The sequence below is a fragment of the Labrus bergylta genome, chromosome 5 (assembly GCF_963930695.1).
Source record: "Labrus bergylta chromosome 5, fLabBer1.1, whole genome shotgun sequence".
Lineage (NCBI taxonomy): Eukaryota > Metazoa > Chordata > Actinopteri > Labriformes > Labridae > Labrus > Labrus bergylta.
The window spans coordinates 14,304,107-14,317,647 of NC_089199.1; the positions used below are offsets into that span (position 1 = coordinate 14,304,107).

General features: G+C 41.3%; 1 protein-coding gene across 2 annotated transcripts in view; it reads left to right on the forward strand.

Moving 5' to 3' along the window:
- Positions 1-13,541, forward strand: part of LOC109992516 (low-density lipoprotein receptor-related protein 1) — an 88,902-nt gene that overhangs the window by 28,410 nt on the left and 46,951 nt on the right. For both annotated transcript variants that reach the window (XM_020645158.3, XM_065954921.1), the window contains exons 4-9: positions 1,531-1,650; positions 2,193-2,321; positions 2,444-2,707; positions 10,078-10,240; positions 11,300-11,522; positions 13,326-13,515. In XM_020645158.3, coding sequence (XP_020500814.1) covers positions 1,531-1,650; positions 2,193-2,321; positions 2,444-2,707; positions 10,078-10,240; positions 11,300-11,522; positions 13,326-13,515 — 1,089 coding nt within the window. The remainder of the gene's footprint in view (positions 1-1,530; positions 1,651-2,192; positions 2,322-2,443; positions 2,708-10,077; positions 10,241-11,299; positions 11,523-13,325; positions 13,516-13,541) is intronic.

The window sequence follows — 13,541 nt, forward strand, 5'->3', positions numbered from 1 at the left end:
AAAAAAAAATAAAACATACTGGTTAATGGTCATTCATCTGCTCTGTGTGCCTAACAGTGTTTTTAGTGCTTTTAAGTCCCTGATTAAATAACCTTACCTACCTGATGGACACAGATTCAGCTACAATCAGGGCGCTGGTTATATGCAAAAAAAAAAAGTAGAGCAAATTAGGAAACCAAAAGTCTGGGATAACAAAAGCTAAAATTGCACAAAACAATGAAAATCTGCTGAGCCTTGCAATTTATGTTTTCCTTGTTCAGCTGTTAAAACAGTTTGAAACTTTTCAGGCTGCAGTATAACTTCACAATCGATTTAAGGGAATGTATTTTCTGTACCGCAGGAGTACAGTAGGTATAGTACAGTCAAGTATAACACCAAACTGTGGGTGTTTGTTTCCTTCATCCTCAAAGTGTGGTGAGATTGTTGGTCCCGTTTCTCTCTCTCTCTCTCTCTCCGGAGGTGTTGCGTTAGTGTGAATTTTCCTCCCCTGTTTCTGGGCAAAGTGAATCACTTGTGACTGATAGATCTCAGCCTGGGTTGACACGACTGTGTTTGTTTGACTATGACTCACTGTATCTCACAGGATGCGCACTGCACTGTTGAAAACTCTGCTGAGATTCAATCATGAGACGGTTAGCTGACTGGAAGGTGTGACAATAGTAGCATTGTGTGCTTGTGCCTTTTCCTCATTTGATGTGTGTGCTGTTTTGGAGATGTCAGGGTTAGAGGAGAGGAATTGATTGTGGTTGAGGTACAGAAAGATTTCCATTGTCAGAATAGTCTCTTCCATTTAAAGTTTAATGTGGGTTAAACTTTGAGGGAAAAATCCACTCTCTTAAAAAGGCCTTAATAGTTTATTGATTTAACCAATATGAGTCACCCATTGCTTAGACTGGGCGCCGATGGACTAGCGGTTAGATTTCCCCCCATGTCACTCAGGACCAGCCAGTAATGTAGGTGTCATATAGATTTAAGAATGTGTTGTGTTTTCAGGCAGAGATGTCAAAACAATGTGACATAAGACTGTGACCTCGAAGGGTTAACTATTAAAATCACTAATATATTTAACTCACAAAGTCCTTGTGTCTGGTTAATGAGCTCTGATGCTGAACTCTTTTCTCTCATCTGTGGCTCTGCCTCGTAGAATATTGTTTTGTTTTGTCTAAAGTGCTGACGTGAATTTAAACAACATTCATCATGACTCAGTGTGGATCTCATCTAATGCTGATTGATGATGAGCTGATGTGTCTTCAAGCTGTCTGCTTGTTATTTGTGTGTGCCTCATTGGCAAGAAAGAGGCCTCAGAGAGTGTAGGTCAACAATTTAGCCACCTACATCAAATATTTATGCACTTCATCACCACGCTGAGCTGTAAATATTCCCCGTAAAGCGTTTACTGTGCTAGCTTGAGCAGCACCTGCTCCTTTTACCGACAGGCACACCTCTCATCTGCCAGAAATCACAATGTGCTACCTGAAAACTCACTCCTGTCTTCTCCCTCCTCCCCCTTCCTTTTCTTTGTCTTTTCAGAGTTTATCTCCAACTGCTCTCTCGTGGGTTGTCAGGAAAGCTGTGCGGTGACGCCAGCAGGACCTGCTTGTTACTGTAAGAGCGGCTATGAGATCAGTCAGGATGGAAAGACATGCAAAGGTGAGTTCCTTTATGCAATAGCCACGCTCCATGAAACCTGTGGTTAGGCATGTGCTGCAAATATTTATAAAATATTATATCATAATAATGTGTCTTTGCATTTTTGTTAATCACTTTATATATGTAAAATTCATCAATAACAAACTCTATCCTGTAAGCCTCTGTAACCTGTCAGGTAACTCCTCTCTGGCTGCTGAAGTATCTGAGCCCAAAGCTGCAGCAGTGTTTACCCAGGTTTTTTCCAAACTGAATCAAGTAGAGAGCATGCAGTGGGTTGTTCAGGGCGCCTGGGAGATTGGAGCATCCCCCGCAATTAGAAACCTTAAAAGCTTAGCAACCTTTAAATTAAAATAAAATGATTCATTTGGCATATATATTTGAAATAATGTCAAACATGCCAGAATGTAACTTATTTTTAACAGTGTGGCATCATTGTGTTTTCATTTTTAGTCATTTGTCATGTTTTCAGTCCATTTCCAGAAGTAGACTTTTTTTATTCGCTCTACCTGAGCAGTAAAAACATCACTTGTTACTTGATTCAGATTTCGATGAGTGCAGTGTGTATGGAACCTGCAGTCAGTCCTGTACCAACACTGAAGGATCCTACACCTGCTCCTGTGTGGAGGGCTACCTGTCCCAGCCAGACAATCGCTCCTGCAAGGCCAAGAATGGTGAGTACTGTACCAGCAGACAGCAGCAGGACTGAATACAAAACAGTCTTGACAGAGCCTGTGGGGATTTTCTGTAGATGTTCCTTCAGTCAAGCTTGAAGTCATGTCGATGTTATTTTCAGTGCCAGTAGACCGGCTGCCTGTCCTGTTGATCGCTAACTCCCAGAACATCCAGGCCACCTCCCTGAGCGGCACCACGGTCCACAGTCTGCTGTCCACCAGCACCAAACAGACCACTGCCATGGACTTCCTCTACGCAGAGGAGACTGTGTGCTGGATCCATGTGGGTGACTCCCCCTCATCCACGCACCTCAAATGTGCCAAGATCCCCAATCTGAAGGGCTTTACAGAGGAGAGAGTCATCAACATATCGCTCAGTCTGCACCGTAAGTAAACCTAGGACATATTAATAAAGTAGTTCTTCATATATTCATACAACAGCAGAAAAGGTGACTGAAACGGCAGCAAGTCAAGTAATGTGTATTTGAGTGATTGCATGTGAGCGTGTGTTTATTTGTGTGTGGTTATTTTAGTTCTGGTGGCCACATGTACCAGGAGCAGATAGTGACATGTCATCTCATGATGTAATAATGCCACATATTCTTGTCCTGGCTGTATGGGATTGCTATTGTCAGTGTTCCACACAGTTCAAAAACACAGACCTTCTGTATTTAAAATGAAAAACATTACTGATCGCCACATCACAAGTCATGTTTTTGCTTTTTGTGGAAGACGCAGGAACATTTATATTTCATATATAAGGAAGAGGAAGAAGAAGAGCTCTGTATCATCATGCTCTCAAAAAAAAAAAAACATGTTCCATACTTCCATTATTCTTGCAGGTCTGACAAAAAATGAAGCATGGATGAAATGCATAAAGTAAACTGTAATACGTTTCAAGCTGGAGAAAGTTACACATCAGATGTCCAGTTAGCCTTGGCTCCTGCAGCAGATGGACCTTGAATGTATTGAATAAGCATGAAAGCATGTTTTATTTCTGTTTGTTAAAAACAGTAAAACTAGGTGGAATCAGATGTTTTCTTTGTCCCTGTTGCTATCTGTAATGTGTCTCCGTCTTTCTAAAATATAACCAAGGAGTTAGACTTTTAGATAATTGTGATTCAGCTGGGTTTTTGTTCTTTGATATTCTTTCTTACCCATCAGAAAAGGGTGTTATAGAGCCCGTCCCCGGGAACAGGCCTTTCGATAATCCTACCTCTGGATGCTAATGTTTGTCAGATTTAAAAAAATAAAAAAAAAATTTCCAGGAAAATGTAGCCAGACTGAATGGAGCATAAATACCTGTGGAATAGACGTGTCCTCAACGTCTCTTCTCTTGTGCCTGTGAGTCAGACATATTGTTGTGGCTGCACATTAAAGGCAGCTGTGCTTTTCCATGACTTCAGTTTCTTTGCAGAAAACATTTTGTTCTTTTTTCCTGGAGAATTGAAACTAAAAGTTGGCCTCTGGCGATCTTAAGGGGCGTGAATGTACACAGATGAGTATACATGCGTGTACTGAGTGTAGACAACCTGCCAGCTTCTCTGCCCTTCCTTTATCCTTTCATCATTCAAGGCCCCGAGCTTCTGGCCGTGTTTTGGCCTGAGTTTTGGGCAGCTTGTCGTCTTGGTGATTCAGAGGCAAAGCAGCAACAGAAACAACACATTTATACAAACAATTGCGTCATGATTGTCCTACAGTGTCTTCTCGGAAGTTGGTTGCGTGTGGTTTGACATGGTCAGCATTATCATACTTATCTGCAAACATTAGTTAAAGGAATTTATAGTTTATGCATTTCTGTCCATGGTTATTATTTTTATTTTGTGCTTCTGCTGCTAAATAGTACAAAAGCCAATGGAACTGTCAGTACTTACAGCTATGTCATTTGTGACCATCTACGAAGAATTACAAATAAGTTGCAATCAAAGTTTTGATTCATTGTCAAACTTAGATATACATGACAAATAATTATGCAATCAAAAATAAAACCAATCATAACACTTTGTAAATTGCCATTATATGTTTGCGGGATGCTTGTATTGTCTGCGTGGTTTTTTGACTGCTGTCAGTTTCAAGGATTAATTTCTGTTGACCAATTTGGAGCAAAAATGTAGCACTACATTTAAAGTATTCATATGAACATGAAACCATCTTCGCTTACTTTCTAATAAAATATCAAAGTGCGAAGTTAGCAGCTCATGCTAACAGGGAGCTAGGGAGAGGATGTCTGCCACACCTGCACAGTCTTTATAATGATCTAAAGAGTTCAATGACCTCTTTATTAACTAAGGTTTCTTAATAGTTAGAAAGACACTGTGTTCTAAGATGTGAGTGGTTAACTATCATTTTATTATTTAAAGCCAAATTTCCAGAGGGTTTACTGCAGACATATTCAAATGACATGGAGTAACACCTTAGATTTATTACGCTTCTCTCTTGCTCTTCGTTTTTTTTTTACTTGCATACAAGAATTATGAGCATAGTGTGCAGTGGCTTGTCTCCGTTCAAATCTCTTTTCCACAAGGACAGCGATTGCTTTAACATCGCAGAAATGACTTTCTCAGTGCTGACCATCAGAGAAAATGAAACCACCGAATGATGACAGTCGAGCTGCTCTGTCCTCCATACGCACGCACAATGTGGTTGAGCTGTCATGTGGAAATATGTTTGTTTCACATCAGATGACACCAGACAAGATCCAAACTATAAGAATTATGCATGAGGCGGCCGTGTCCCTCACAGAATTAACATGAAGATCGAGCCTGCAGTACCTCTCTGTTTATTCTGAGCCTTGCTAATGGAACTTTTGTTATTAGCATATCATACAGAACAGACCGTAATCAATCAGGCTCCATAACCGACTGTTTTAAAATTTAATAGGCAGTATTCTGTCATTATACAGAGTTTATTAAAAGTAATAATGATCAGAGTAATTGAAAAACAAGGGTTTGTTGCTGTGCTATAATGGTGCAGCTTTACCCAAACCTTGGCTCACATTGGACTCGACTATTTAAGAAGCAGAAAAATCTGCAGGAAATTCCAGCAGCTTTAGCTGGGTTCTCCACGGCTGTCCCCCACACATGCAAACTCCCACACACACTGCAGCAAAGCGTTCTTGAACACAAAACTCAGTGACAGAATGTGCACACAGACAGACAAAACGGGGCTGCCTTAAAGAGCATTGGCGGGATGCTAATCATTAATAATGAACGATTAGAGCAGAACTGATGATGTAAACAAACAACTGAAGGGATCGTCTTGTGTCAAATTGACAATATTACAAATTCTAATCTAAATGGAAGATACAAATATATGCAGAGGAAAAGCAACCAAATCTCAGGCGTACCCAGGTATGAATCTTCATGTTAATGATGACTGTAGCTATTATGTCTAAAGGTCTTAGGTCTTATGTCTAAAAAAAACAGCATACCCCGTGTCAGCAGAAAAAAAATACAAAACACAAAAGTGCAGGATTTTGTCGTCTGTCCCAGTCAATAATCTGGAGTGACTGTCGAGGCAGCAGAGTGGGTCTCTTTGACCGGCCGCTGGCATGAGTGTGACAGAATAGGAGGAGCAAGTTTATACCCACAGTCAACATAGAGGAAGCCCAAAGCAACTAATGGCAGGGGTAAACATGCATCAAATGATGTGCTTGTGGTTGGAGTGACTCATGACCCCAGTATGCCACGATGAGTTGTCCAGATGTGTCCCTGCCCCCCGTTGCGCTCTCTCTCTCTCTCTCTCTCTCTCTCTCTCTCTCTCTCTCTCTCTCTCTCTCTCTCTCCCTCCCTCCCTCCCTCCCTCTCCCTTACTTTCATTACATTCCCTTTGGCTGTTTTTTCAGTCTCACTTTCTTCTGCCAAATTACATGACACATACACGTAGTCTCATTCTATATTTGTCCCCGTCTCTAACTTGCCATTTCTAATTATACAAGTCGCACAAAGTCATTGTCAGTCGTGAAAAAAAAAAAGGAGTGATGTTAGGCCCATGTGACGGTAAAAATGTAAGAACAGCCAGACTGCATAAACAATACCATTTGCAGAGCACACACAGCGCATTTTAAACATTTGTTGTTGTTTGTTGATTACTTTCAGGGACTCTGGTGCATCTAATTAACATTTCCTCACAACTTGGCAATTCATTGTAAATTGCATGACTATGCTTTGGACATTATTTATATGAAGCACCTTTTGCATGCATATGCTTGTCAAGGTGACATTAAGTTTAATCAGTTATTCTAACATAGGGGGGCTGAGAAGGCTCCCTGTGTAAGTGAAACAGCTCAACATTAAGTATTATATGTCAAGCTATGCACAGGAGGGCTGATTCCAGAGCTGTCACTAAGCCGCCTCTCTCTCTGCTTGTACTGAAAGAGCTCCAGTACCTGCTCAGCGAGCCACAGCGGTCTCCTTAGCACAGACACTGGCCTGAAATCTCCTTAAGAGGTCATGTGCTGTTAAAAGGCAAGGCCGGTCAGCACATTTTCAAATCTTCTCTCAATTCAACACTTTATTCAGCTTTAAACCATTCCCCCTCTGAGCTAGGAAATACATTTCAGTGCTTCAAGTTATCCACTTTTTCCTGTCTAGCTTTGTATTTCTTCTGGATCTGAACAAAACCACACACTAAAATTGCGTTGTTTTTTTTTGTCATGCTCTCCCCCCCCCCCCCCCCCATCTGTGTTTTTCTGCTGTGACGCCTTCTCCAGATGCTTTAGGGAGTGTTTTGGACTGCGGGAGTTTGGCGAGGTGTAGTGGGGGTTGGGGTGCTTGGGCAGTTAGGGTTAATGCTTCAATCACAGTTAAAAAAAACGATACGATTAAAAATATCGTGCTTTAAACGTAATACGAGTGATCTCACTACACTATGGATACCCAGTGTTTGAGGCAAAGTACAAGCACGTCTCTGTAAAAATGTATGCCACTCACTTGTTCTCTCACAAACTCTGACTACCATTGCTACATTTTAAATACATAATGTAGACATCCACTCACTCGCCTGTTGTTTTCCTTGGACCAACAGGGATGAATAAGAAAACATGCGGACAACAAGTTGTTTAGAGAAAGCTGGGGGGAAAAATGAAGAAGGCAGCCGGTTCTGTTTTTTCAATAATGCTGTGTTGTTTTTTATAGCCTAGTTTCAGACAGACAGAGCTGCAGTTAATGAATCCAGACTGTTTTTCCACCTCTGGGGAACAGACAAAGGGGAGGGATAGGGGGATGATGCATGGAGGAGGAGGAGGAGGAGGAGAGAGAGAGAAAAGGAGAATGGGAGGAGATAGAAAACGTCTTTGACCTCACTGGAGCCATTTTGGAAAATGGAAAGCAGGCGATGAACTTTTTTCAGTCTTCAGTAAACTTTTTGAATATTGCACAATCCCCCCCCCCCCTCCTTTTTTTTTTGTTTATCCGTTGCTTAATCAGTGAATGAGCGTGTTGTTGGGCAGCTGGAAGCATTTAAGTGGAGAACTCAGAGTTGAAGAATTGAGAACACCTTTGGGAATACGCCCCCCCCCCTTTCCCCTAAACCTCAGAAATGCTTTTACACAACGACCAAGTTTGCCCGAGTGGAAATCGGATCACCCCTTCCCTCTTTCTTCTCTCTTTTTTCTTCTTTTCTCTGCATTTTTCTTTTATCTGTTTTCCACTTTGACTCAGACTAAAAGTTTCTGAGTGCCCCCCCCCCCTTTTGCTTTTCACACTGCAGAGAAGCGTGTCAGTTTTTCGAAACCTTGAGTTCTCCTCTGGAATTTCTCTGAATTATTTTAAATGTGCTCTTATGGTGAGGAATCTGCTTCGTCATTTCCCCAATGTAAGCTTTTCCTTTCCGGCTGGAGAAAATCGATCCTTGAGTTCCCCCAAATCATCACAGTGACCCAGTCGCCTCAGTAAACATACCACCTTATTAGACCTCCACCCTTAGCACCTCCCACTGCACGACCAGGGCCCCCCGCAGCACGACTTTAGCCCGGTGTCTGAGAGGTTGTGTGAGAGTCAGTGTGTTATTGTGTGTGGCTGTGGAGAGCAGAGCTTGTGGCAGCTGTTAAAATACAAATCCTGTGGTTTGTAAAGCCCTCCTTCCCATTCCTTCTTTCCTCCCTCTCTCACTCTCTTGCCCATTCAAATGTCCATGTATAGCTTCATTTCACTTTTTAAGATTTCTTTATTTAAATTTAAAAAAAGTCTATGCTTGATGAAGTATGAGTCAGTCCCTTTGCACAACCACAGTCAGAAATGAAATGGAAATGAACTGTTGCCTAATTACAACTTTTCAACACGATGTCTGTTTGTGCAATGCTGGTTTGCATTGAGCTCAAGGGGCCAAAACCGTCTGTTTTATTGCTACATTTGTATTGAAAGTATCAGCTATGCAGGCAGACCCCTGTACCTGTCATCATATTTTAAATTATTGGAAAGCATTGTGCTAGCTTAATCGAGGAGCTTACCCTTTTATTAAGTTTATCTTTGGGATTTTATGTCTGTATCAATAAGTCAGTGGATAGAGTTGGAAACAGGGATGAGAGAGTAGGGAATGACATGCAGGGAAGGAGCAGGGGGAGCACTTAGAAGACAATAGCCTCCGCACATGGGGCGCTTTACATGACCGCTAGTCTACACTGAGCCCCTGTAGAGCTTATTCTTACAGTTTTTATACTGTTTGGTAGTTTGATATTTTTTTTCAGCAGTGCATTACATTTAATATACTGCTTACATATTTATTTAAATATATGAATTACATTAAGTTTGCCATGAAATCGCTTACTCTAGCTGTGAAATACTTTGAGTAAAAATATGGAGTTGAATAAATGAATACAACTTCAGAAAAGAGCAAGAATCTCACGTCAAATACAATGTTAAAGGCGGACTTTGTTGCTCTCCACCACTTACTTGCTGCAGTAAATTGATCATCCTGGACCTTTAATTCCCTCACATCTCCTTTCATTCAGCTTTAACAATAGCTTTCTGTCTCTGACCCTTGGCTCGGGCTCACTGTGGCTGAGCTGGTGTTTGACGAAAGGAAGGAAGAGCAGGGAATGAGACAGAGAGGGGTATATTAATGTCTCATGTCGTTCCTTTTTTTTTTTTTTTTCACTATTTTCTCTTCTTTCATACCCTCCTATGTGGTCCTGAACCGCATTGAGACCAGTTCCGACGAAGCGGGGTTATTCTAGTGTTTTTTTTTCTCTTTTACAGCCTAGTCTCTGTTGAAATTCTGTAGACTGTAAATTTTCCATTAAATGTGTGTGAAGCCATGTAATGAGTCTAAATGTTTGATTTTCATGCATGCCCAGCCTGCCCCTTGAGCTGAGAGTTTGGAAAAGAAATATAACCAAAAAAAGCACATTCGTCATGGCTTAGCTACATCTCTGCAACATCTCACACCTTGAGGCACCAAACAGTCTGTCTCACTATCTGTCCATCTGTGTAACTTTGAATGATAGACATGATACTTAGACATATGCTAAGTTGTGTTGTATGTCATCTCATTTGTCAGTCAGGAAAACTACACTAAATACAAACCTAAAAATCTGGACTGTGTATGAATGTGTGCTTGTGTTTTTGCAGCTCTTGAAATAGCTTCTACACAGTATTGCTGACAAATGTACTTCATCACATGACTATGAGTCAAACCTCTTACTCATCTGTGCAAGTGTGTACAAAAACATCACACACTGAAATTGTATACCTTCTTCCTGTATCTCCTGTGTCCACGTCGAACCCCCTCCTCTCCTCCCCCCCCTCTCTCTCTCCAGATGTGGAACAGATGGCCATTGACTGGCTCACCGGAAACTTCTACTTTGTGGATGACGTGGACGACAGGATCTTTGTGTGTGACAAGGACGGGCAGACATGTGTCACCCTTCTGGACCAGGAGCTGTACAACCCCAAAGGCATCGCCCTGGACCCCACCATGGGGTCAGTTAGACCACTTTCTATCCGTCTAATGCATAACAAAAGCACACACACATGAAATGAAAGGAAATATACTATAAATGTGCACATACTGTAAGATTCCCTCTAAGTAAACCTTGCAAACTAACAGTTACATGAGAGCAAGAAGAGTCCGTTTTTTTAATCTGTCATTGTTACCAAACTTGTTGAAACGGGGGGAGGCCAAACGAAGGCTTTGACATTGGAGTAATTGAGTACAGATGTCCTGTTTCTCTGTGGTATGCTGATGCTAGATTTTCAGTTTGAAAAAAACCCATGATTTTGTAACAGCTATGTTGTTTGGTACCAGCCCTTATCACTGAGTTCCTCAAAGTGTTTGTATAACTGTGGTGCATGTTTTTGTGAGTGTACATATGTCTGAGCGAAGGAAAATGAAAACATCTGTGTATGTGCGCTAAGTTGCTCGGAGCTGCATGCGTTCCTGCACATATCCTTGGGTGTAGTTGGTTCTCCCAGTAACAAGGTTAGGTGGATTCCCAGGAGCTGTTTTCTTTTGTCAGGTCTGCAGGGTCATTAGAGGGGGAGAAAAACAGCAATAAGAACGAATAACAGAAAATAAAATCCTTTGTTGAGCTTAAAGGTCAATGACCACTTCTTACATAGACATTTTTTTTCTGTTAAAAAAAAAAAAAAGCAAGATCAAATTTCTACTGTTCTTTGTTTGCTGGTTACTGGTTCCGGAATGACTCGCAAAGTTTTTTTTAGGTTTCGTTTTGACAGGAAATCCCAAGATATTTGATAAGTGTAATTATGTTTTTGTTTTTAGCAGCAGTGTTAAACTTAGGAAAATAAAGATTATGCTCTGACAAACTTTACTTGATAAATCTGGTTTCCAGTGAAAATGTTTTCCTTCAAAATATTCCCTGACTGAAAAACTACAAATGTTCACAAATACACTCCAGAAGCTCCAGAGCCTTGAAATAACTAGGGATACTCACAAACTAACACTAACAAAGATAAATGAGCCAAATATGGAATCTTGTCCATGTGTCCTGATCAGGTCTGATCCTTTGTTGTCCACAGGAAGGTTTTCTTCACAGACTACGGTCAGATCCCAAAAGTAGAGCGTTGCGACATGGACGGCCAGAACAGAACCAAGCTAGTGGACAGTAAGATTGTGTTTCCGCATGGCATCACGCTGGACCTGGTCAGCAGGCTGGTGTACTGGGCTGATGCATATCTGGACTACATCGAGGTCGTGGACTACGAAGGCAAGAACCGACACACCATCATCCAAGGCCTGCTGGTAAGAACAGCTACTGTTCATAACATTAGCATCGAATAATCTCTCTTAAATCTGCTGTCTTGTGAATCCTTTATAATGTTTGAAGAACTATAAAGTGTGCTTTATTGCTCCCTTTACATTTATAACACACCTGATGTTTCTCCTGTGTGCTCCCATGATGTCTTCTTGCACACTGATTAATGAGCAGCGAAAAGATCGTGGACATTTGCCTTTTCATTCAAGTGGCTGATTAATTCTGTCTAATACTGAAGCTGTTGTTTAGATGTTGCAGCGCTGGTGAAGCACAGAGGGTCTTAAACGTGTTGCCATGGCTTTAACTGTGATTTGTAAAGAAGTAATGGCTTCATTTACTCACCCAGCCTGAGGGAAAAAAGACAAACAAAACCACTTCTCTTGCTCCGTGTGTGTGTGTTAGCACCTGTTATAGGACATTAGAACTTGCTCATCCTTCAAGTAAAGGTTAAAAGGGAGGTTGTTATTGATGGGGCTTAGAGTGGGCGGTTTTATTAAGAATGTTTATCTTTACAAAGGCCTGACATACTCTCTTTTTAAGGTGAAACTTTAAAAGTTGAACATGCGACCAATGCTAAGAGGACTGTAACCTTTGTAAATGTTAGTCCTGCTCCACCAACTGAGCTGAACTAGTACCCTATAACTAATGTGTTGTTTTTGTTGTTGTTTTTGTTTTTTTTAGATTTATTTTGGCCTTGGTGCCTTTATTAGATAGAACAGTGGTTAGAGTAGAAAACCAGGGATGGGGGGAATGGCATGCAGGAAAGGAGCCACAGGCTGGACTCAAACCTAACCTTTTGGACATCTGCCCTCCACCAATATCGTGTTTTTTGGACAGTGTGATAGCTCAGCAGGTCTCCATAGAGAGTGTCACCTCAGCAGAGCTTTGTACTTCAGCCTATGATAGTAACATTTTTATCTAACTCACTGTCCGTGTCCCTCTGCGTGTCTCTCTTTGGTCCAGCGAGCTCCTTGCAGCCTACCACAATGACACCTCAGGTTTACTGCCGCTGCAGACATGGCCTCATGGGACACTGAGTCACTGACTATGTTTGGTCAGATCTCAAAGTCTTAGCCCTGCTTTTCTTCCTCATTTTGTCAGATAGAGGACTGATTTGTCAGTGATTTTCCTTCTGTTGGAGAAGGGGAAGCTATTCTGGTTCCTCACAGTTCTACCCTTTACATCACCATATAACACTATTGTGTACCATAAGCAAAAAATAAATATAGAACAACCAAAGCCAGAGAGCTGCCAGAGATGTGTAACAGGACACCTCTAAAAGACTTCTGGTAAACAGTTAACAGTGCACCACAACACAGCAGGTTTTTAAATTAAAAGAAACCATGGCAACGATACATCTTGGTGCTACATTACTATTTTACAGTCACTTGTAAAATATAACTAACCATGGGGAAAAGTTACTAAAAAGATTTCTTTTGAACATGGAGGATAATTATATTTTTGTGGTAAGTGGCCATGTATAATGGCAGTAATGGACTGAGGTTTTCCATATAAGAAAAAGGATGGACTCACCAGACTAACCGGAGTGAACATCACATTGAATATTGAGATTTTTATCCATCATGGTCCAATATGTTTATATAAGGGCATAGTACATCCAGAAACAAACATCCAGAGTGAAAATCAGTGAGTGTAGAACTGTCTTTTATCCACAACACATATTTTATGCTTACCAAGTAAAAAACATTAGTACAAATACCATCTTCCTCTCTGTTACAGTCTCCCTTAACTGCTTTTGTATTCTGACTTTCCATTTTCCCGACTGAAAGATCGAGCACCTTTACGGGCTGACTGTGTTTGAAAACTATCTGTACGCCACCAACTCAGACAACGCTAACATGCAGCCGAAAACCAGCGTGATCAGAGTTAACCGCTTCAACAGCACAGACTACCAAGTGGTGACCAGGGTAGACAAAGGAGGAGCACTGCACGTCTACCACCAGAGACGCCAGCCGCCAGGTAGACTCAAATGTTTTTTTTTATTT